General features: G+C 42.3%; 1 protein-coding gene across 3 annotated transcripts; it reads right to left on the bottom strand.

Moving 5' to 3' along the window:
• Window positions 1-14331: 14331 nt before the first annotated feature.
• Window positions 14332-20382, bottom strand: LOC135534437 (zinc finger protein OZF-like). Of its 3 annotated transcripts, none has more exons than XM_064961432.1 (3): window positions 20184-20382; window positions 16778-16949; window positions 14332-15853 (listed from the first exon to the last, which is right to left on the bottom strand). In XM_064961432.1, the coding sequence occupies exons 1-3, from the start codon at window positions 20271-20273 to the stop codon at window positions 14487-14489; spliced, it is 1629 nt and encodes a 542-aa protein (XP_064817504.1). In that variant the 5' UTR covers window positions 20274-20382; the 3' UTR covers window positions 14332-14486. The 3 variants fall into 3 exon arrangements, with proteins under 3 accessions (XP_064817504.1, XP_064817510.1, XP_064817514.1); XM_064961438.1 differs by having other exon boundaries at window positions 16790-16949; window positions 20184-20379; XM_064961442.1 differs by lacking the exon at window positions 20184-20382 and adding an exon at window positions 17983-18172.
• Window positions 20383-25641: the final 5259 nt, after the last annotated feature.

The raw sequence follows: 25641 nt of genomic DNA, 5'->3' as shown, positions 1-25641 counted from the left end.
TTAGAACGGCCACTTGAATATCTGGTCAAATAATGGCTAATGTGTAAGAAATCAGTGAAGGAATGTGAACATGTGCACACTGGGCGGAAGGAGAGAATTAGGTCATAGTCACAGATCCCGAAACATGACTGTATGAACTGTCTAAATTTTGCTGGACCACAGGAAGAGTAGCTGCTGCCTTGGCAGCTAATGGGGATCCATAATAAATACAAATTATATAGTTGCAGGTTATTAAAAAAATATATATAATAACTAGGCAAGTGAGTGAAGAACACATTCGTATTTACAATCACGGCCTAGGAACAGTGGGTCAACTGCCCTGTTCAGGAACAGAACGACATATGTTTACCTTGTCAGCTCGGGATTCGGCTACTGGCCCAACGCTCTTACCACTAGGCTACCTGCCGCCCCAAAGAGAACTAAACAGAATATGTGGAGGTTCAACGATGATGAAAACTAGGCCTAGACATTTTATACTACACAGCAGACCTATACTGTTATTAAAACCAGACTCACCCGACCCATTGTGGAAGCTACTGTTCCTTTGTATGATATGAAATGTTTTCAGCTACAACAGTACAGTTAAACTGCTTTGCTCTCATCTTGTTCTTCTTTAAGGTTTTATGGCAGACTACACCTATTGCCGTATTGCTGCCACCTACTGTACGGCGAGTGAATGAATAATAAAAATGTCCATCCAAATGATTTCTATCGTCGGTAAAGAATGAATGTAATACGTCTCTCCATAATATTGTCAAATCTAAATGCAGATTTTCCATTATAAATCTACTGATATCTTGCCAATATATTTTTTCATTAATACCATTCAAAGATGCAAAACTGTTGCAAAAGGTACAATTTGAATGTATCTATTTTTTATTCTTCATTTCGTGGTTGGCAGGGTAAAATTAATGAATCATTTTATAATAAACTTCCTTAATTGTGTTAGAAAGTACGTTTGTATGAGACAACAGATATTATCAATAAAACGATTCCAATAAGGAATTACATAAGGTGTATAGATAGATACAAAATCCTGTTGATACAAGAAAAGTATCGCTCTGTTGTTGAGTAGACTAAAACAAAAACAAATCTTTACTACTATTGAGTCAACAGGGGTAATCGAAGGTAGGTTCTGAGGGTCTTAACATGCTCCTGAATAAAGGGGTGGCAGGTAGCCTAGTGGTTAAAGCATTGGACTAGTAACCGGAAAGGTTGCGAGATTGAGTCCCCGAGCTGACAAGGTAGAAGTCTGTTGTTCTGCCCCTGAACAAAGCAGTTATTAATCTGCTGTCATTGTAAATAAGAATTTGTTCCTAACTGACTTGCCTAGTTAAATAAGTAAATAAAAAATAAAGCAACACTTGAGGGAATGGAGACTAAAATAATTGTAAACTCTTTAAGTGTTATAAGGATCTTGTAAAGTGATAAGAATGAGTCATAATGAAGTAAAATACTCTGCATTTTCAAGTTGTCTCACCAATAGGATATTATTTCTCAACCAATATTTTAAAAAACAAAGATTAATTGTTATACAATATGTGCTGATTATTCCAAATATAATATATGTGTGGAGAGAAATGATGCTTCTAAATGAAGGACTATGACTAGAAAACCTGTTGATGAAAAGCAGAGCTTCCCTGGAACTTTATCAATAGCAAACCAACATGAAGTTAAGGCCACCAAAGTAGAAAAGGCATGATGAGGAATAAAGTTTCACATAGAAGTAGTTCTTAGGAAGTGTTTCATCAAATTGATCTTAAAAGTATTATTTAAAGTAGGAATGTCCAGAAAATTCAGCCCACCATACTCATGTGTTCAATGCAACAGTTTCCTAATGTAACGGGTACGGTTTCTCCACAGAAAGTTGAAAAACATCTGGTCTGTTGAAAGGGTTCTCCTATGGGGACAGCCGAAACAACCCTTTAAGGTTTTCCCAAAGGGTGTAGTGTTGTTTCTCCCACTCCTCTACAACACTTCAACCGTCCAAATAAATTGTCATGGAGCATCACCATGGCGATGATGATTTGTGAGACGTCATTGCAAAGACAATCCACAATAGTGACTTGACATTTGTAGTTCCTGACATCATTTGTTTGACTTCTAACTATTAGAGAGGATGGCTGCATCTGAAATGTCACCTGACAGTATATAGGTAATAGGATGCCATTTCAGACAGACTGTGTCTATTCTAGGCTGGTGGATGGATGGTGTAATAGATTGGTCTATTAACTTGGTAATCTGCCCAGACACGATTATCACTTACCTGATTGGTTAATCCTGTGACCTCTTAACTTTAATACATTGATAGAATTTGCTGCCTCAAACATGCCCGTGTTGTACTACCATGTTTTGGATGAGTAAAGTTTCCCAAATGAGCTGCTCCTAGTTAAACATAGGTGACATTTCTGGGGGGTGAAATCAAGCCCAGTTTTATCATATACTTTTATTCAAGAGGATAGTTCAACACTAAATGAAGATAATTTTAATGGAGCATTTTACAAAATGATTTAAACATTTTTTTTACATTATTAATAGCAAGATGTGTATGAATGGCCCAATTCAGACTTGAGATAAGTAGACAACAATTTTGGACTAATGTCCATGTGAAGTCAACTTATCTAAATTCTGAATAGGTTCTGAAGTGAATAACAGTGTGGCTATATAGTATTGTACATTAATCGTTGACCGTACTGAAGCTACAGTAATTATTCCCCAATTTGTTGTGCCACCACCCGTGACGACCTAAAGCATTAAGGGCAACATTTTCCTCTTGCTAAACCTCACGCAAAGAGCTAAAGAAATACTGCTTAATGACAAGTTTGGTATTGTCTTGTTCCCTTTCAGATATACAAAGCAAAGCTCAGTCTCAAGCCATGAGCCCACGACTACATAGTGCACTAGAGGGAACAAGGTATCATTTGGGACACAGCAGAGATCATCTTGTGTTCAGGTCTTCTTGGTTCTGGATTTGTTGACTGTTCTATAGAACACAGAGGAGACCTCCTCAGCTGCCTGTGAGAGAGGTCTGATGAGAAAGGAGATGCAACATGTCATCATCAATCCTCACTACTAGGATCTTATTTAAAGTCACCGTTTCAAGTTTCAAGTTATATTAGTCGTATGTACAGGATACACATGGTAAACACTGTCCAACTAAATGCTTACTGGCAGGTTCCTTCTCAATAATGCAACAACAATAAGACATAAAAGATAGCAATACAAACATAAAGAAAATGTCTCAATAGAATAAACATTGTAGCATAAGTATAATACAAGGGAGATGATTAATAGTCCATTATTTTCTTGTGCTTTGGGGAAGGGGAGGATGAGTGTCATGCATAGGTGTATAGGTGGCAGGGAAGTCAGGCGCAGGAGAGTCAAACGGAGTGTAAAATGGAGTCTTTTAATAAAGTCCACGGAGTTTGCTCCATAACACTAAATGTACATAACAAACAAACATGGGTACAAAGGACCCGACACGCACCTGTGCAACTACACTGACAATAAAACAATCTCTGACAAAGACATGAGGGGAAACAGAGGGTTATATACACAACAGGTAATGAATGGGATTGAAAACAGGTGTGTGGGAAGACAAGACAAAACCAATGGAAAATGAAAAAAGGATCAATGATGGCTGGAAGACCGGTGACGTCGAACGCCGAGCACCGCCCGAACAAGGAGAGGCAACGACTTCGGTAGAAGTCGTGACAATGAGGGGCAATGGGTTCAATAGTGCAGTATTTAACAATCATAATAAGAGTCTGGTAGCAACAGTTGTGATGTGTAGCATGAATGTATGTATGTATGTGTGTGTGTGTGTGTGTGTGTTTGTGTGTGTGTGTTTGTGCATGATTGTGTGCGTGTGTGTGTGTGTGCTAAGGTGCGAGGAAACATTGCAGGTGGTCAGTCCAGTTCAAGTGTTAAGCAAATCAAATCAAATTTTATTTGTCACATACACATGGTTAGCAGATGTTAATGCGAGTGTAGCGAAATGCTTGTGCTTCTAGTTCCGACAATGCAGTAATAACCAACAAGTAATCTAACTAACAATTCCAAAACTACTGTCTTATACACAAGTGTAAGGGGATAAAGAATATGTACATAAGGATATATGAATGAGTGATGGTACAGAGCAGCATAGGCAAGATACAGTAGATGTATCGAGTACAGTATATACATATGAGATGAGTATGTAAACAAAGTGGCATAGTTAAAGTGGCTAGTGATACATGTATTACATAAAGATGCAGTAGATGATATAGAGTACAGTATATACGTATACATATGAGATGAATAATGTAGGGTATGTAAACATATTAGGTAGCATTGTTTAAAGTGGCTATTGATATATTTTACATCATTTCCCATCAATTCCCATTATTAAAGTGGCTGGAGTTGATTCAGTGTGTTGGCAGCAGCCACTCAATGTTAGTGGTTGCTGTTTAACAGTCTGATGGCTTGTAGATAGAAACTGTCTCTGGCCCGTTGGTGTTAGACCTCATGCTCCGACACCGTCAGCCCGACGGTAAGGGTGTGAAGTCATTGTACATCTTAATACATTTATTTGAACAACTGCTGATCTGCTGAACATACAAGTCTTATGCATTCCTAATTGTCAAGCACATGAACCATTTATTTTATAATTTTTCTGAGATGTTGTAATATCTGGACTGGCTCACCGGGTGGCAGCACTTGGGCGGTAGAATTTCACAGCATCACGCTGGACATCCTCATCCTCTTTCTGGGGTTGAGGCAGTTGAACAGTGGAATGCAGAGGCACTTCCTGGTTATTGGACCAAGTGAAGTGGACGCTGGTGTTGAAAATGTCATCCTGCTCTCCTCTGCTCTCTGTGCTGCAGAGCCTGAGATGTTGTCATACATGGGACTACAGTCTCCCTGATGGAGAGACTGCAGCTAGGAATTCGGCATCATTGAAGGCGAAGAACCACAACCGCCGAAACATCCACTCTATAACGAATGTCACTCTGAATAATCCCCTCTAACCCCAACCGAGAGAGAGAGGATGAGAGGACAATTCTGCTAAATAAATTAACTTTTCACCAGCGATCAAGACGACATACTGAGCGTAAATATATATATTGATTGCAATTGTTCCCGACTGAGTGAGCGTTCATGTGTAAGGAATAGTATTTCAATTGTAAAATGATTAACTCTGTTGTGACATCTCCCTACCCCCACTCCGCTTTTGTCAAACAAGCCGCGTTGCCGGGTTAACCCACTCGGGCACATTCTATCATTTCATGTAACCATATTTACTGTTTGTTTATGCATTTCTGTGAATTAATTAGTAATAAATAAATTATTTAAGACAATTGATGTATGGATGACTCATAGTCAAGACTGGATTCGTGCAGATCAACAATTTACGGCGTTTGGAATGAGACGAACGTGAGGTAAAATAAATAATTAATTAATCGGAAGACTATTGATCAGATATGAAAATATCTGAAAGGTTATATTGGGAAATTATAACTTTATAATCTTAATACTTTCCTTGGTGCCCCGACTTTCTAGTTAATTTCAGTTACAGGATAAATTACTTTGATCGCGTTATACTAATTACACGGAATCTTTGATAAAACTATGTCTTTAATTTAATGACAGTAAAGTCACGACACCTGTCATAAGAAAATATGTGACTGATTTAAAGGACTATTTTACCAATGTGAAATAGTGGTTTTGTTGTTTTCAGTTGTCCCATGTTACTGTATTTAGCACATTGGCACTTAGTACAGTATGCATTTTCATATAACCTCGAGATGGGAAAACATGTTTTTATGAAGTTGAACATGTGCACTTCATGACAGAATGTTAAAATTAGGTGAAATCTTGTGGGCACCAAGTTACACTTCTCAATTGGGTGGAACTACCAGATATTTTCATCCAATATATAATTAACCAATTAATTGTTACAGAAGCAGACTGTAATCTAATCCACATGGTTCTTAACGAAATCAAATCTCCATGTTCCTCTTCTCCTCTCTCAGTTCCACTCTGCCCCGGTGTTTTCCTGCAGTCGACCAGACCCAGCAGAAGGTGCTGCCTCAAACATGCGGGTGTTGTACTATCATTTTTTGAATTAGTTAAGTTTCCCAGATGAGCACCTCTCTCCTGGAGCTATGGATGTTTGCAAATGACATTAAAGACTTAAAGACGACAAGAATGTTAGTGTATTTCTTTCTGTGATCGGTGCAGAGACATATGGACTATTAAAGAGACTGATCACACCTGATACAAGTACTTTCCAGTATGAGGAACTGAAGCTAGTGTTGCTTGCTCACTTCAAACCAAAACTTCTGGTGATTGCGGAGCAATTTCATTTGAAAAAAAACATAACCAGAAGGAAGGAGAGTATGTGTCTGATTATGCGCTGGCTTTGCGATAGCTGTCAGGTAGTTGTGTTTTTGGCCATATCTAGGAAAATCATTGAGATATCAGTTTGTTAGTGGACTGTGCTCTGAAGCTTTGCAGCACAAGATGCTATCAGAGAAGGATCTAACATTCAGAAAGGCATGTGAGATGGCATTATCAATGGAGTTAGCTTCCAAGTACACCAGGGATATTACAGAGTAACAAAAGAGGCTCAAGCAGTAAATGCAGTGAATAAAAATGCTAAAACATTTCCCAGGACAGGAAACGGACAGTTCAAGGGCAGAAATGACAATGTCGAGAAACAGTATAAAAAAATAACACAGGGCAAGAGAATTCTGGTCAGCAACCATGCTACAAGAGCAGAGGAAAACATTCTGCTCGTGGTTGCAGATTCAAAAATGAGAAATACATGTCTGTTTTAAAGTTGGACACATTGCCTCTGCATGTAGGAATGGCAGAGTAGGACAGACACACTATGTTGATACTGCTCTGAGCCATGGCAAGAGTAAGGAGGATGATTCAGTTTTTTGGGGTGTATAAAGTTTACACTTCTTCCAATGGGAAAAGGGCGTTACAATGAATGTCACATTGGATGGAAAGGATTTGGACATGCAGTTAGACACAGAGGCTGCTGTCTCTCTGGTCTCGGAACTGTGTTTCCATGATGCTCTGAGTTACCTGCCATTAAAGAAAACACAGTGAGAAAATTCCTTTGCTTGGTGAGACGATTCCTTTGCTGGGTGAGACCATTCCTTTGCTGGGTGAGAACATTCATTTGCGAGGTAAGAACATTCCTTTGCAGGGTGAGAACATTCCTTTGCTGGGTGAGAACATTCCTTTGCTGGGTGAAACCATTCCTTTGCTGGGTGAGACCATTCCTTTGCTGGGTGAGAACATTCCTTTGCTGGGTGAGACCATTCCTTTGCTGGGTGAGAACATTCCTTTGCTGGGTGAGACCATTCCTTTGCTGGGTGAGACCATTCCTTTGCTGGGTGAGAACATTCCTTTGCTGGGTGAGAACATTCCTTTGCGAGGTAAGAACATTCCTTTGCTGGGTGAGAACATTCCTTTGCTGGGTGAGAACATTCCTTTGCGAGGTAAGAACATTCCTTTGCTGGGTGAGAACATTCCTTTGCTGGGTAAGAACATTCCTTTGCGAGGTAAGAACATTCCTTTGCTGGGTGAGAACATTCCTTTGCTGGGTGAGAACATTCCTTTGCTGGGTGAGAACATTCCTTTGCGAGGTAAGAACATTCCTTTGCTGGGTGAGAACATTCCTTTGCTGGGTGAGAACATTCCTTTGCTGGGTGAGAACATTCCTTTGCGAGGTGTTGGGGAATAATCAGAATTAGTTGGGTAACATAGAAAGGATGTTTTATTTTCATGATATGCTTATGAGTTATTTCTCATAAGAATGTATTTTGTTGTACTATAGTGGTGACCATTGGCAGTTCTCTGTTCTCTGTCAGGACTAAGTTGCTTGGGCCACCGTGAGGGGAGAGGTCAAGGTGTCATCATGTGTAAACATATCTTTTGTTCCACTGTGTCTGTGTGCCAGTCACTCCCTACTTTTCCCATCGGGGAGAGGAGGATGGCAGTGTCTGGAATCATTCTATGCTCCCTCTATCTTAACCTATAGCCTCACTCTCCTCTCCGTGAGCTTGTCCAGGATTGGTTGTATTTAGAATTGGTTGTATCTAAATGACAATTTGTTATTTATCATAGGGTGGGGGTAATGTCTTGGTACCATTTTGTACCAAGGACAAAATAAGAGCTTTGTTTAGGAGACCAAACTGAACGATCATTTATAGCCAACTCTGTCTGGCTAGGGGATACTCCTCTCTGAAGTAAAGTCTTTCTTTGTGTAAGTTCCTGGGACCTGTGGACTGTCATGTCATCTAGGGGGGGGGGGGGGGGGTGTGGATCTTCGCTATAAAAGATCCCATTTGCCATTATGTTGGGACTCTCAACTTTTCATTAGAGATACTGAACTGTTGAAAGTCAAAATGCTATTGCAATGTGGAAGGGACTCTCAGAGAATTCATTGATAGACACTGAATTGATCTGAGAGTCACAGGGTTTGTGATAGAGCTCATATAATTAAAGATGGACTTTGATAACTAAATCTGACTTGTGTGTGTGGTTTGCTCCCATGATTTGGTAATTAGAGGGAATTTCCACGTCAGAGGTGAGAACATTCCTTTGCGAGGTTAGAACATTCCTTTGCTTGGTAAGAACATTCCTTTGCTTGGTAAGAACATTCCTTTGCTTGGTAAGAACATTCCTTTGCTTGGTAAGAACATTCCTTTGCTTGGTAAGAACATTCCTTTGCTGGGTGAGAACATTCCTTTGCTGGGTGAGAACATTCCTTTGTTAGGTGATAATCGATAGTGATTCAAAGTGGTTGGAAGTTTTTCACAAAACTTCAAAGACATTAACAAACTTCATCAAAAACCTACGAATGCTGTTTGCAGCCTATGGATTGTGCAATGGAATTGTCTCTGATAATGGACCACAGCTGGTCTCTTCTGCTTTCAAACAATTCCTAAAAAACTACAGAATCAAGCAGACCCTTCCTGCTTACCATCCTGCCTCGATTGGTGCAGCAGAAAGGTCAGTCCAGATACTCAAGCGAGCCCTGATAAAACATGTTTGAGGACAACAGACAATATACTGTCTTTCTCAAGCATCGCTGAGCCAATGTTCCGCAGGACCCCCCACAGAGTCACATGTCAGACCCCTGCTGAGCTCTTCCTGAAGCGCCAGATCCGAACACGCCTCAACCTACTCCGACCTGACTTAGCTAAAACAGTGGAAGAAAAACATGCCAAACAAAAGAAACACCATGACCATGGTAGACTACACCTTCGAGTTTTCCAGGAGGAAGAACAAGTGCGACAGGGAAAGAGAAATGGATTCAGGCGACAGTAATCTGGAGACTGGGACCTGTGACTTACCTCATTCAGGACGGAAAGAGAAAACATTTAAATCACTGTGTAGATTTATTGTTAGGCCCCATTAAATAAAGCTGATTATATTGTTATTTAATGTTATTTAATACATGGAGCGTACTAAGTGAAATCAAGTCCAGCAAATACTGAGAGATGGTTTAACCCCAAATCATTTTCATGAAAAATTATACTGCATTTTACAAAACATTTGACTAAAAACTACAACAATTACAATGTATTTTGCATGATGTGTATGAAGGGCCCGATTCAATATTGAGATATGTTGACGTAACATGGACTTAAGTCAATAAAATGTGGACATTAGGCAATATTTTTGGACTCTCGTCGATGTTAGGTTCTCAAGTCTGAATAGGGTTCGAAGTGTGGGTGTACAGTGGGGCAGAAAAGTATTTAGTCAGCCACCAATTGCGCAAGTTCTCCCACTTTAAAATATGAGAGAGGCCTGTAATTTTCATCATAGGTACACTTCAACTATTACGGACAAAATGAGAAAAGAAAATCCAGAAAATCACATTGTAGGATTTTTAATGAATTTATTTGCAAATTATGGTGGAAAACAGTATTTGGTCACCTACAAACAAGCAAGATTTCTGGCTCTCACAGACCTGTAACTTCTTCTTTAAGAGGCTCCTCTGTCCTCCACTCATTACCTGTATTAATGGCACCTGTTTGAACTTGTTTTCAGTATAATAGACACCTGTCCACAACCTCAAACAGTCACACTCCAAACTCCACTATGGCCAAGACCAAAGAGCTGTCAAAGGACACAAAAAACTAAATTATAGACCTGCACCAGGCTGGGAAGACTGAATCTGCAATAGGTAAACAGCTTGGTTTGAAGAAATCAACTGTGGGAGCAATTATTAGGAAATGGAAGACATACAAGACCACTGATAATCTCCCTCGATCTGGGGCTCCACGCAAGATCTCACCCTGTGGGGTCAAAATGATCATAAGAACGGTGAGCAAAAATCCCAGAACCTCACGGGGGGACCTAGTGAATGACCCGCAGAGAGCTGGGACCAAAGTAACAAAGCCTACCATCAGTAACACACTATGCCGCCAGGGACTCAAATCCTGCAGTGCCAGACGTGTCCCCCTGCTAAAACCAGTACATGTCCAGACCCGTCTGAAGTTTGCTAGAGAGTATTTGGATGATCCAGAAGAAGATTGGGAGAATGTCATATGGTCAGATGAAACAAAAATATAACTTTTTGGTAAAAACTCAACTCGTCGTGTTTGGAGGACAAAGAATGCTGAGTTGCATCATAAGAATACCATACCTACTGTGAAGCATGGGGGTGGAAACATCATGCTTTGGGGCTGTTTTCTGCAAAGGGAACATTCAACAACACCCCTTTCAAGAATAATCCTGTAAGTCTGCTTTCGTCTACTTTTACCTGACAGCAACTTGGGAAAGAGTTCAATTTGAGTTCAAATGTTCTCAAGGCTATTGTTGCATCTCCCTTCCTGCAGCCATAGAAACATAAAGAGAGACAACAAACACACTTTATAACTGTTGAAAAACTACACCTGTTACTTCAATTAAGCAGGAAAAATCAGTTATTATAGCAGATGTGTAGCACTGTAAGATACATGTTTCTGTTGTTTTAAACCTGTTTTATTCTCAGGACCAGGACTACAACACTGAGTATTGGGACCCAGGCCAACAACATATCCTGGTCTCTATTCTCAGGACCATCACTATAACACTGAGTAGTGGGACCCAGGACAACAACATATCCTGGTCTCTATTCTCAGGACCATCACTATAACACTGAGTAGTGGGACCCAGGACAACAACATATCCTGGTCTCTATTCTCAGGACCATCACTATAACACTGAGTATTGGGACCCAGGACAACAACATATCCTGGTCTCTATTCTCAGGACCATCACTATAACACTGAGTATTGGGACCCAGGACAACAACATATCCTGGTCTCTATTCTCAGGACCATCACTATAACACTGAGTATTGGGACCCAGGACAACAACATATCCTGGTCTCTATTCTCAGGACCATCACTATAACACTGAGTAGTGGGACCCAGGCCAACAACATATCCTGGTCTCTATTCTCAGGACCATCACTATAACACTGAGTATTGGGACCCAGGCCAACAACATATCCTGGTCTCTATTCTCAGGACCATCACTATAACACTGGGTATTGGGACCCAGGACAACAACATATCCTGGTCTCTATTCTCAGGACCATCACTATAACACTGAGTAGTGGGACCCAGGCCAACAACATATCCTGGTCTCTATTCTCAGGACCAGTACTACAACACTGAGTAGTGGGACCCAGGCCAACAACATATCCTGGTCTCTATTCTCAGGACCATCACTATAACACTGAGTATTGGGACCCAGGCCAACAACATATCCTGGTCTCTATTCTCAGGACCAGGACTATAACACTGAGTATTGGGACCCAGGCCAACAACATATCCTGGTCTCTATTCTCAGGACCATCACTATAACACTGAGTATTGGGACCCAGGCCAACAACATATCCTGGTCTCTATTCTCAGGACCATCACTATAACACTGAGTAGTGGGACCCAGGACAACAACATATCCTGGTCTCTATTCTCAGGACCAGGACTACAACACTGAGTAGTGGGACCCAGGACAACAACATATCCTGGTCTCTATTCTCAGGACCATCACTATAACACTGAGTATTGGGACCCAGGCCAACAACATATCCTGGTCTCTATTCTCAGGACCATCACTATAACACTGGGTATTGGGACCCAGGACAACAACATATCCTGGTCTCTATTCTCAGGACCATCACTATAACACTGAGTATTGGGACCCAGGACAACAACATATCCTGGTCTCTATTCTCAGGACCATCACTATAACACTGAGTAGTGGGACCCAGGACAACAACATATCCTGGTCTCTATTCTCAGGACCAGGACTACAACACTGAGTAGTGGGACCCAGGCCAACAACATATCCTGGTCTCTATTCTCAGGACCATCACTATAACACTGAGTAGTGGGACCCAGGACAACAACATATCCTGGTCTCTATTCTCAGGACCATCACTATAACACTGAGTAGTGGGACCCAGGCCAACAACATATCCTGGTCTCTATTCTCAGGACCATCACTATAACACTGAGTAGTGGGACCCAGGACAACAACAAATCCTGGTCTCTATTCTCAGGACCAGGACTATAACACTGAGTAGTGGGACCCAGGCCAACAACATATCCTGGTCTCTATTCTCAGGACCATCACTATAACACTGAGTAGTGGGACCCAGGACAACAACATATCCTGGTCTCTATTCTCAGGACCAGGACTATAACAGTGAGTAGTGGGACCCAGGCCAACAACATATCCTGGTCTCTATTCTCAGGACCATCACTATAACACTGAGTAGTGGGACCCAGGACAACAACATATCCTGGTCTCTATTCTCAGGACCATCACTATAACACTGAGTAGTGGGACCCAGGCCAACAACATATCCTGGTCTCTATTCTCAGGACCAGGACTACAACACTGAGTAGTGGGACCCAGGCCAACAACATATCCTGGTCTCTATTCTCAGGACCATCACTATAACACTGAGTAGTGGGACCCAGGCCAACAACATATCCTGGTCTCTATTCTCAGGACCATCACTATAACACTGAGTATTGGGACCCAGGCCAACAACATATCCTGGTCTCTATTCTCAGGACCAGGACTATAACACTGAGTAGTGGGACCCAGGCCAACAACATATCCTGGTCTCTATTCTCAGGACCAGGACTATAACACTGAGTAGTGGGACCCAGGACAACAACATATCCTGGTCTCTATTCTCAGGACCAGGACTATAACACTGAGTAGTGGGACCCAGGACAACAACATATCCTGGTCTCTATTCTCAGGACCATCACTATAACACTGAGTATTGGGACCCAGGCTAACAACATATCCTGGTATATATTCTCAGGACCATCACTATAACACTGAGTAGTGGGACCCAGGACAACAACAACATATTGGTCTGTTCTACATAATACAACTAAACTTGAACAAATATATACATATTTAAAAAATGAATATGCAATCAGCAATGTTAAACAAAACAAGAAAACATGAAACCACATTCCAGATATTTTCATACAAGCATTTGTTCCACGTAACAACTCACCAAAAATAAGTAGAATGGTAATGTAGAGGACATTGTGCTGGAATTGTATTTCTGAAGAGAGTGCTCGCTCTTCTCTCACTCGGTTTTGGTTCATGCAGGTGACTGTGACCCTCAGACAGAACACCCAGAATATGTTCTGGATGTTAAGATAGAAGACATTGATCAGTTTCCTGGAAAACTGAGCCTGCAGGATAACAGCCAGTCACATGCAGGAACCAATTAACTATTAAAATCCTTTAAAATAAATACAACATAATTAGACCACACTAATAGTCCTATGTCTTCTGTACTTCCATATGTCCCATCAGCTACACTACTGCATCTTGCCTATGCTGCTCTGTACCATCACTCATTCATATATCTTTATGTACATATTCTTTATCCCTTTACACTTGTGTGTATAAGGTAGTAGTTTTGGAATTGTTAGTTAGATTACTCGTTGGTTATTACTGCATTGTTGGAACTAGAAGCACAAGCATTTCACTACACTCGCATGAACATCTGCTAACCATGTGTATGTGACAAATACATTTGATTTGACCTGGTGAAGGGTTTTACAATAAATATATGAACATCTTTTAGGAGCAAACTAATTCTACAGGAGTCCTATGCTCCTTATACATGTGTTATTATAATAGATAATAAATACATAAAATGAACGTGATAAGCAGACGTTGAGCAGATAATGGATGTAATTTATTCATCTTTTGAATACATACCTAGTATTGTTGAAACATTCTACATTACACAATTATTTAATGGATAATAGGAATTAATGAAATAGATACAGCTCTGAACCCCCCACCCCCACCACCCCACCACACACAGAACTCCTACTCCAAGACGCTTGATACATATAGACCCAGAGCTGCATATTATCTACACATGTTACCATGGAAATAAGACTTAGTAAACTGTTAGCGAATGGGAGATGGATGACTCTTTACAAGATGTTTTCTATTGTAACTTCATTTAGAGATCTGTAACCGGTGCTGTAGGAGGGAGATGCTTTCTGGTGTTGTTTCAGTGACCCTGAACGAGCAAAGCTCTTTCCACATAGACAAGAGTAAGGTTTCTCTCCAGTGTGTGTGAGCTGGTGTCTAGTCAGGGCTCCTGAATGATTGAAGCTCTTCCCACACTGATCACAGCTATAAGGCTTCTCTCCTGTGTGTATGCGCTGGTGTGTAGTCAGGGCTCCTGAACGATTGAAGCTCTTCCCACACTGATCACAGATATAAGGCTTCTCTCCTGTGTGTATGCGTTGGTGTGCAGTCAGAGTGGAATATTGAGCAAAACTCTTCCCGCATTGATCACAGCTATAAGGCTTTGCTCCTGTGTGTATGCGCTGGTGTCTAGTCAGACTACCAGAATCCATGAAGCTCTTACCACACTGATCACAGCTATAAGGCTTTGTTCCTGTGTGTATGCGCTGGTGTCTAGTCAGACTACCAGAATCCATGAAGCTCTTCCCACACTGTTCACAGCTATAAGGCTTCTCTCCTGTGTGTATGCGCTGGTGTCTAGTCAGGTCTTCAGACAGAGCAAAGCTCTTCCAACACTGATCACATCTATAAGGCTTCTCTCCTGTGTGTATGCGTTGGTGTCTAGTCAGTTCTCCTGATTGATTGAAACTCTTCCCACACTGATCACAGCTATAAGGCTTCTCTCCTGTGTGTATGCGCTGGTGTCTAGTCAGGTTCCCGGATAGAGCAAAGCTCTTCCCACAGTGATCACAGCTATAAGGCTTCTCTCTTGTGTGTACACGCTGGTGCGTAGTCAGGTTTCCTGATTGGTTGAAGCTTTTCCCACACTGATCACAGCTATAAGGCTTCTCTCCTGTGTGTACACGCTGGTGCGTACTCAGGTTTCCGGATAGAGCAAAGCTCTTCCCACACTGAACACAGCTATAAGGCTTCTCTCCTGTGTGTATGCGTTGGTGTGTAGTCAGGGCTCCTGATTGACTGAAGCTCTTCCCACAATCAAAGCAGGGGTAAGGCCTCTCCCCTGTATGAATTCTCTGAGATTGTAAGGTTTTAGATGCAGCAAAACTCTTCCCACACTGAGAGCAGCGGTACATTTTCCTCCCAGTGTGAATCTGCTTGTAAATGACCAATTCCCTCTGTTTAGCAGAACTCTTCCCACAGTCAAAGCAGCAGTGGTGAGGTTTCTTCCCTGTAAGTCTCTGCTGGTGTTTCTTGAGGTGTTCTGGCCTGGAGAGACTCTTCTCTTTCTTGTCAGCATCATGATGTTGTCGAGGCTCCCCAGATGATAAGCCCCTCCCACTGAGAGAGCAACGGTTCGGGCTGTCCCCTGTGAAAGAAAGATATTGAATAGCATCTAAATAAATGTACTACCACAGAGAAGCATGAAGGAAACTTGCGCTGCTCGTGCTAGAACATATGCAGATTAAATATGCCTCTATGAATCTGATGAAGGCCTTTACGTGTCTTAATAATTTGAAATATTGCTCAGAAAAACAGGTTTTTAACAGCGTTACTTCGATTGTCAACTTAAGCTGTTTTGTGGCGGAAAACTGAGCATGTCAACCCATTTACCCATACATAGACATGCTAGTAATCTTTGAAATATTCCATTTTCTGGATTGCATTAAATTGACACTAACTGTTGCAAAAAACAAGCTTCCATTCCCTGTCACAAGTGAATTGATGGCTGATTTAAGACTTTTACAGTCAACCCTGTTACTTTATTTGGTACATAGGCACTTAGTATAGTTATATTTTTATTCAATATCTTGAGATGGGAAAACATGTTTTCATGAAATTGAACATGTTGTCTTTATGACAATGTTAAATATATATAGATATATTTCACCTAATTTTAAGTTACTTTTAAAAATGGGTGGAACTACCCAGATGTTATCAATATATCATTATTCAATTAATGACTAAAGTTCATAAAATGGCAGAATTCAGATATGATCTTTGTTTTAGCACGATCTACTGAGTTTTGGAACTACGGTGTGCGACATGGTTCAATGTTCCAATATATCATCACAATCTACTTTCTTGATTTTTCAAATCGCCGCCGTCTTGAAGCAAAAATTGGGATCATGTTTACTGCGCTAATGACCATACAAAAAAAACAGTAAAAAGAGCAATGTAGAATACAGTGAACTCAGCAAAAGGAGTAATTTTGTGGTAAGTACATGCGGGCCGCCATCTTTATGCACCTTCGCTATTGTTTCAGAAGCAGATTGTAGTCTAATCTACACACCATGGTTCTTACTTAATGAAATCAATTCTCCATCTTCTTTCTTTTCTCCTGTCTCAGTTCCACTCTGCCCCGGTGTTTTCCTGCAGTCGACCAGACCCCGCAGTAAAGCGGAACTAGGAGGCGTTTGACACGGGGACTCCGGGAGGGTGCAGGGGAACGGGCTAGCGTTGTCCTGTTGGCCGCAAGAAGTATTAAAACGTGTATAATTAAACCAAATATTGTGTTAATTTAGTCTAAACCTCTGATTGATTTGAGTGCATCCCTTAAATCTGATTGACATATTCAATCGTTCACTACAACCCACAAATCTAAGAGCATTAGATTGGTGGAAGCTTGGGCTAGTTTCCACCATATATCTCATACCAGTCATTTCCTTTCAAACAGCAATTTAGAGGCGAAGCCCAGAATCTGGCTTCTGACTTATGTGATTGAATATACATTTCGTAACGAGTAGGTTGTTAGGAGTGTATTGATAAAAGTAGAACACTTTATATGAGAGTAGTGCCTGGTCGTCACTAGTCATAAACCACGCCCATTTCCACAATTGATCTTATTAACATTTTATTTGAACACTAACCATACTAGTTTTTTATTTAACGAGGCATGTCAGTTAAGAACCAATTCTTATTTACAATGACGGCCGACACTGGCCATACCCGGATGACGCTGGGGCAATTGTGCGCCGCCCAGTGGGATTCGAACCAGGATGTCTGTAGTGACGCCTCTAGCATTGACACGCAGTGACTTAGACTGCGCCACTTCCAACTTTATGCCTAACCCTAAATAAATAAAAACACGATATAGACATTTGACTTTGTGGCCGTGGTAACACGTACATCTGCCCTCATTGCATATTATGGTCCCACGTGATCTTGACTCTTCACGATTGCCTTACTTTTTTTTTTTCTTTGTTTGAGCGGCCACTTGAGCATCTGGTCAAATAATGGATAATGTGTTCGAAATCAGTGAAAGAATGTTAACATGTGCACACTTTGTGGAAGGAGAGATAATTAGGTTATAGCCACAGATTCCTCAACAGGCTACTTTGTTGAAGTAAAAAAAAAATCCCAACAAGTTTTACTGTCTTGTCTTTTATTTTGTAACGACATTTAACCGAAAACAGGAATGTAGAGGTGCAAAGATGATAACTAGGCCTAGACATTTTATACAGCACAGCAGGCATATACTGTTAAAACCATACTTACCCGATCCATTGTGGAAGCTATTGTTTCTTTGTAAGACATGAAATGTGGTCGGCAACAACAGAACAGTTAGGCTACTTTGTTGTCTTCTTCTTTAAGGTTTAATGTCACACTACACCTATTGGCGTATTACCGCCACCTACTGGACGGGTAGTGAACGGGGGAAAAAAGTCCATTGTGGGAAATGAATGCGGGAGGGGGATACAGTACCACCATCATCAGATACAATAACAAAAATGTTGTTAATCCCCAAATACCCGCAGGGGCGACGAGGGAGCGGCGCCATGTGAGGATGTACTTTTCTGAGCTCCTCAACAGAACATTTAAATACTTGTGCAGATTGTATTTCGGGGCTCCCGAGTGGCGCAGCGGTCTAAGGTACTACATCTCAGTGCCAGAGGCGTTACTACGGACCCTGGTTTGATTCCAGGCTGTATCTCAACTGGCCGTGTTTAGGAGTCCCAAAGGGTGGAGCACAATTGGCCCAGAGTCGTCCAGGATCATTGTCAGTTAACAACAAATTCTTATTTAGTTGCCTAGTAAAATCAAATACAATTTTAATTTGGATCAAAATACCCCTCTACAACCTGAGACTCCATTTTAAGGCTTAATGTCACGTTTTTGTCGAAGATGTCAGGCACCAACAGCAAGAATCAGCCTAGGGCTAATTCTAACAGACCAGCTAGCCTAGCCAAGGACCATGAATCTACACCAACAACTGAACAATGCACAGCTGAGGCGACTGGACAAGAAGCTGTTCTACAGGCATTAACTGAAATGAAGCCGGAATTAATTGACAAAATGGAAGGATATACAGTCGGCAGAGCTACGAAACTAGGTTAGCCAGCTGAGAGAGGAGCTGAAAACTGCCACGAAATGACTAGATCCAACCACAAGGCACTGGACATCCGCATGACCAGCCTGGAGACCACAGCTAATGGCTACTCTGGGTTGATCACCACCGCATGACCAGCCTGGAGACCACGGCTAATGGTTACTCTGGGTTGATCACCACCACATGACCAGCCTGGAGACCACGGCTAATGGCTACTCTGGGTTGATCACCACCACATGACCAGCCTGGAGACCACGGCTAATGGTTACTCTGGGTTGATCACCACCACATGACCAGCCTGGAGACCACTGCTAATGGCTACTCTGGGTTGATCACCACCGCATGACCAGCCTTGAGACCACGGCTAATGGCTACTCTGTGTTGATCACCACCACATGACCAGCCTGGAGACCACGGCTAATGGCTACTCTGTGTTGATCATCACCACATGACCAGCCTGGAGACCACCGCTAATGGCTACTCTGGGTTGATCACCACCGCATGACCAGCCTGGAGACCACGGCTAATGGCTACTCTGGGTTGATCATCACCACATGACCAGCCTGGAGACCACGGCTAATGGCTACTCTGTGTTGATCACCACCGCATGTCCAGCCTGGAGGCCACAGCTAATGGCTACTCTGGGTTGATCACCACTGCATGACCAGCCTGGAGACCACGGCTAATGGTTACTCTGGGTTGATCACCACCGCATGACCAGCCTGGAGACCACGGCTAATGGCTACTCTGGGTTGATCACCACCACATAACCAGCCTGGAGTCCAAGGCTAATGGTTACTCTGGGTTGATCACCACACTAGAAAGGAATGTTTTCCAAATGAAAAAGGAAATCAAGAATTTTTAAAGAGAGAAACGAACATTAGGAGGCTAGATCCCTTCCTTCAAATTTACCCGTGACTGGTGAGAGAGACAGGAGGATGGCAAGCGCCCTGCAGAGTTCTATGGGGGAGTGATAAGGGACATATATAAGCCTAGGCAACCGTACCACCTGACATGACACCAACGCCTTACTAGTGTGACGCGTCTGACTTACATGACATGCTACTAACGTCTGCGTGACGCCTGCATCTCGTGTTAATGAAAGTGATAATGTGCATAGTTTATATTAATTCAATCTCAACCATAAATGTTAGAAACGTACAATTTTTCCCGTGCAAGCAGACAATCCGGCATAGCCACCTTGAACTATAGTGGAGCCTACGGCTTGTGTATTTCCTGTTATCGCTAATGGCCTAGAAAATATCATAGATAATCTGTCTTTCCCTCAGCACCTCATGGCATGGTATGTCATTTATGTCGCTGTATTCAGATCTAAATGTTGTTAGCCAATCACAGACTGTGTTGTTACCAGTTCCACATCAGACAACTTGGGATGTCCTTTCATTCGAATAGAGCAGTTCATAGACCTTCCCAGAGGGTCTGTGCTATTCGGGATCATTGGGATGTCCACACCTCTATAAAGTATAAATGTAAATTGGTTAAGATTAGTGTTAGTTTAGGGTTTAGGCAAAGATGGTCCCAATAGTAATCAAATCAAATGTATTTATATAGCCCTTCATACATCAGCTGATATCTCAAAGTGCTGTACAGAAACCCAGCCTAAAACCCCAAACAGCAAGCAATGCAGGTGTAGAAGCACGGTGGCTAGGAAAAACTCTCCAGAAAGGCCAAAACCTAGGAAGAAACCTAGAGAGGAACCAGGCTATGTGGGGTGGCCAGTCCTCTTCTGGCTGTGCCGGGTGGAGATTATAACAGAACATGGCCAAGATGTTCAAATGTTCATAAATTACCAGCATGGTCCAATAATAATAAGGCAGAACAGTTGAAACTGGAGCAGCAGCACGGCCAGCTGGACTGGGGACAGCAAGGAGTCATCATACCAGGTAGTCCTGAGGCATGGTCCTAGGGCACAGGTCCTCCGAGAGAGAGAAAGAAAGAGAGAAAGAGAGAATTAGAGAGAGCACACTTAAATTCACACAGGACACCGAATAGGACAGGAGAAGGACTCCAGATATAACAAACTGACCCTAGCCCCCCGACACATAAACTACTGCAGCATAAATACTGGAGGCTGAGACAGGAGGGGTCAGGAGACACTGTGGCTCCATCTGAGGACACCCCGGACAGGGCCAAACAGGAAGGATATAGTATCATTTATTTAGTTGATGAATACAATTGTAAATGGGGATGGGTAGGTTATTACTGAGCTCCACAGCAGAGTCTCACAACTCACTCGCTGGTTGAAAACTGTTTTCTGTCCCTCCCAAAAGATAGAATTTGTAGATAATTTGCCCTCTTTCTGGAACTCACCCACAAACAGGACCAAGCCTGGCCTGTTGAGGAGTGATGGACTCCATCCTAGCTGGAGGGGTGCTCTCATCTTATCTACAAACATAGACAGGGCTCTAACTCCCCTAGCTCCACAATGAAATGGGGTGCAGGCCAGGCAGCAGGCTTTTAGCCAGCCTGCCTGCTTAGTGGAGTCTGCCACTAGCACAGTCAGTGTAGTCAGCTCAGCTATCCCCATTGAGACCGTGTCTGTGCCTCAACCTAGGTTGGGCAAAACGAAACATGGCGGTGTTCGCCTTATCAATCTCACAAGAATAAAGACCTCCTCCATTCCTGCCATTATTGAAAGAGATTGTGATACCTCACATCTCAAAATAGGGCTACTTAATGTTAGATCCCTCAATTCCAACACAGTTATAGTCAATTAACTAATCACTGATCATAATCTTGGCTTAAGCCTGAGGACTTTACTGTGTTAAATGAGGCCTCACCAACTGGTTACACTAGTGACCATATCCCCCCGCGCATCCCGCAAAGATGGAGGTATTGCAAACATTTACGATAGCAAATTTCAATTTACAAAAAAAAAACGTTCGTCTTTTGAGCTTCTAGTCATGAAAACTTTGCAGCCTACTCAATCATGTATTATAGCTACTGTTTACCGGCCTCCTGGGCCATGTACAGCGTTCCTCACCGAGTTCCTCACTGAGTTCCTATCGGACCTTGTAGTCATAGCAGATAATATTCTAATTTTTGGTGACTTTAATATTCACATGGAAAAGTCCACAGACCCACTCCAAAAGGCTTTTGGAGCCATCGTCGACTCAGTGGGTTTTGTCCAACATGTCTCTGGACCTACTCACTGTCACAGTCATACTCTGGACCTAGTTTTGTCCCATGGAATAAATGTTGTGGATCTTAATGTTTTTCCTAATAATCCTGGACTATCGGGCCACCATTTTATTACATTTGCAATCGCAACAAATAATCTGCTCAGACCCCAACCAAGGAGCATCAAAAGTCGTGCTATAAATTCTCAGACAACCCAAAGATTCCTTGATGCCCTTCCAGACTCCCTCTGCCTACCCAAGGACGTCAGAGGACAAAAAGCAGTTAACCACCAAACTGAAGAACTCAGTTTAACCTTAGGCAATACCCTAGATGCAGTTGCACCCCTAAAAACATTTGTCATAAGAAACTAGCTCCCTGGTACACAGAAAATACCCGAGCTCTGAAGCAAGCTTCCAGAAAATTGGAACGGAAATGGCTCCACACCAAACTGGAAGTCTTCCGACTAGCTTGGAAAGACAGTACCGTGCAGTATCTAAGAGCCCTCACTGCTGCTCAATCATCCTATTTTTCAAACTTAATTGAGGAAAATAAGAACAATCAGAAATGTATTTTTGGTACTGTTGCAAAGCTAACTAATAAGCACCATTCCATAAGAGAGGATTGCTTTCACTTCAGCAGTAATATATTAATGAACTTCTTTGAGGAAAAGATCATGATTATCAGAAAGCAAATGACAGACTCCTCTTTAAATCTGCGTATTTCTCCAACGCTCAGTTGTCCTGAGTCTGCACAACTCTTCCAGGACATAGGATCAAGGGAGACACTCAAGTGTTTTCGTACTATATCTCTTGACACAGTGATGAAAATAATCATGGCCTCTAAACTTTCAAGCTGCATACTGGACCCTATTCCAACTGAACTAGTGAAACAGCTGCTTCCTGTTCTTGACCCTCCTATGTTGAACATAATAAATGGCTCTCTATCCACCGGATGTGTACCAAACTCACTAAAAGTGGCAGTAATAAAGCCTCTCTTGAAAAAGCCAAACCAGAAAATATAAAAAACTAATCGGCCTATATCGAATCTTCCATTCCTCTCAATTTTTGTGGGAAAAAGCTGTTGCGCGGCAACTCACTGGCTTCCTGAAGACAAACAATGTATACGAAATGCTTCAGTCGGGTTTTAGACCCCATCATAGCACTGAGACTGCACTTGTGAAGGTGGTAAATTACCTTTTAATGGCGTCAAACCGAGTCTCTGCATCTGTCCTCGTGCTCCTAGACATTAGTGCTGCTTTTGATACCATCGATCACCACATTCTTTTGGAGAGATTGGAAACCCAAATTGGTCTACACGGACAAGTTCTGGCCTGGTTTAGATCTTATCAGTCGGAAAGATATCAATTTGTCTCTTTGAATGGTTTGTCCTCTGACAAATCAACTGTAAATTTCGGTGTTCCTCAAGGTTCCGTTTTAGAACCACTATTGTTTCACTATGAATTTTACCTTTTGGGGATGTCATTCGAAAACATAATGTTAACTTTTACTGCTATGCGGATGACACACAGCTGTACATTTCAATGAAACATGGCAGAGCCCCAAAATTGCCCTCACTGGAAGCCTGTGTTTCAGACATGAGGAAGTGGATGGCTGCAAACGTTCTACTTTTAAACTCGGACAAAACAGAGATGCTTGTTCTCGGCCCAAGAAACAAAGAGATCTTCTGTTGAATCTGACAATTAATCTTGATGGTTGTACAGTCGTCTCAAATAAAACTGTGAAGGACCTTTGCGTTACTCTGGACCCTGATCTCTCTTTTGACGAACTTAAAGACTGTTTCAAAGACAGCTTTTTTCCATTTCATAACATTGCAAAAATATGAAATTTTCTGTCCAAAAATTATGCAGAAAAATTAATCCATGCTTTTGTTACTTCTAGGTTAGACTACTGCAATGCTCTACTTTCCGGCTACCCGGATAAAGCACTAAATAAACTTCAGTTAGTGCTAAATACGGCTGCTAGAATCCTGACGAGAACCCCAAAAATGTATCATATTACTCCAGAGCCTCCCTACACTGGCTTCCTGTTAATGCAGGGGCTGATTTCAAGGTTTTACTGCTGACCTACAAAGCATTACATGGGCTTGCTCCTACCTGATTCTGATTTGGTCCTGTCGTACATACTTACATGTACGCTACGGTCACAAGATGCAGGCCTCCTAATTTTCCCTAGAATTTCTAAGCAAACAGCTGGAGGCAGGGCTTTCTCCTATAGAGCTCAATTTTTATGGAATGGTCTGCCTACCCATGTGAGAGACGCAGACTCGGTCTCAACCTTTAAGTCTTTACTGAAGACTCATCTCTTCAGTAGGTCCTATGATTGAGTGTAGTCTGTCCCAGGAGTGAACGGAAAGGCACTGGAACAACGAACCGCCCTTGCTGCCTCTGCCTGACCAGTTCCCCTCTCTCCACTGGGATTCTCTGCCTCTAACCCTATTACAGGGGCTGAGTAACTGATTCACTGGTGCTTTTCTATGCCGTCCCTAGGAGGGGTGCGTCACTTGAGTGTGTTGAGTCACTGACATGGTCTTCCTGTCTGGGTTAGCGCCCCCCTTTGGCTTGTGCCGTGGCGGAGATATTTGTGGGCTATACTCGGCCTTGTCTCAGGATGGAAATTTGGTGGTTGAAGATATCCCTCTAGTATTGTGGGGGCTGTGCTTTGGCAAAGTGGGTGGGGTTATATCCTGCCTGTTTGGCCCTGTCCGGGGGTATCATCGGATGGGGCCACAGTGTCTCCTGACCCCTCCTGTCTCAGCCTCCGGTATTTATGATGCAGTAGTTTGTGTCGGGGGGCTAGGGTCAGTTTGTTATATCTGGAGTATTTCTCCTGTGTTATCCGGGGGTCCTGTGTGAATTGAAGTATGCTCTCTCTAATTTTCTATTTCTCTATCTCGGAGGACATGAGCCCTAGGACTATGCCTCAGGATTACCTGGCATGATGACTCGTTGTCCCCAGTCCACCTGGCCGTGCTGCTGCTCGTTTCAACTGTTCTGCCTGTGGCTATGGAACCCTAACCTGTTCACTGTGATTACTATTATTTGACCATGCTGGTCATTTATGAACATTTGAACATCTTGGCCATGTTCTGTTATAATCACCACCCGGCACAGCCAGAAGAGGACTGTCCACCCCACATAGCCTGGTTCCTCTCGCGGTTTCTTCCTAGGTTGTGGCCTTTCTAGGGAGTTTTTCCGAGCCATCGTGCTTCTACACCTGCATTGCTTGCTGTTTGGGGTTTTAGGCTGGGTTTCTGTATAGCACTTTGGGTTTGGCCAAAGGTATAATAAACCATATAGTATACTATATTAAACCCAAGAATATACTCATCTTCTTTCTGGGGTTGAGGAGGTTGGACAGTGGAGTACAGAGGCACTTCCTGGTTATTGGAGCAAGAGAGGTGGGCATTGGTGTAGTCAGCATCACCTTGTTAGTCTGTGTTGCAGTAGGGGCCATGGCCATGCCTGGGACGTTGTCATACACTGGACTGAGTCTCCCTGGAGGAGAAAAGACAGACAAACATACCTTGGGACTATTCCATTGGTTCCACTGTGCCAGGCAAGATTAATCAAACACTGATAAAAAGATAAATAATAAATAAATACATTTGGACTTCAACTCCCCTGTCCATTCCCTGCTGTGACCCTTGTCAGATTTGGAGGCTTTCTT

The sequence above is a fragment of the Oncorhynchus masou genome, chromosome 5 (genome assembly GCF_036934945.1).
Source record: "Oncorhynchus masou masou isolate Uvic2021 chromosome 5, UVic_Omas_1.1, whole genome shotgun sequence".
NCBI lineage: Eukaryota > Metazoa > Chordata > Actinopteri > Salmoniformes > Salmonidae > Oncorhynchus > Oncorhynchus masou.
The sequence above is the reverse complement of the archived record's forward strand: the minus strand, read 5'-3'. Positions and strand labels throughout refer to the sequence as shown.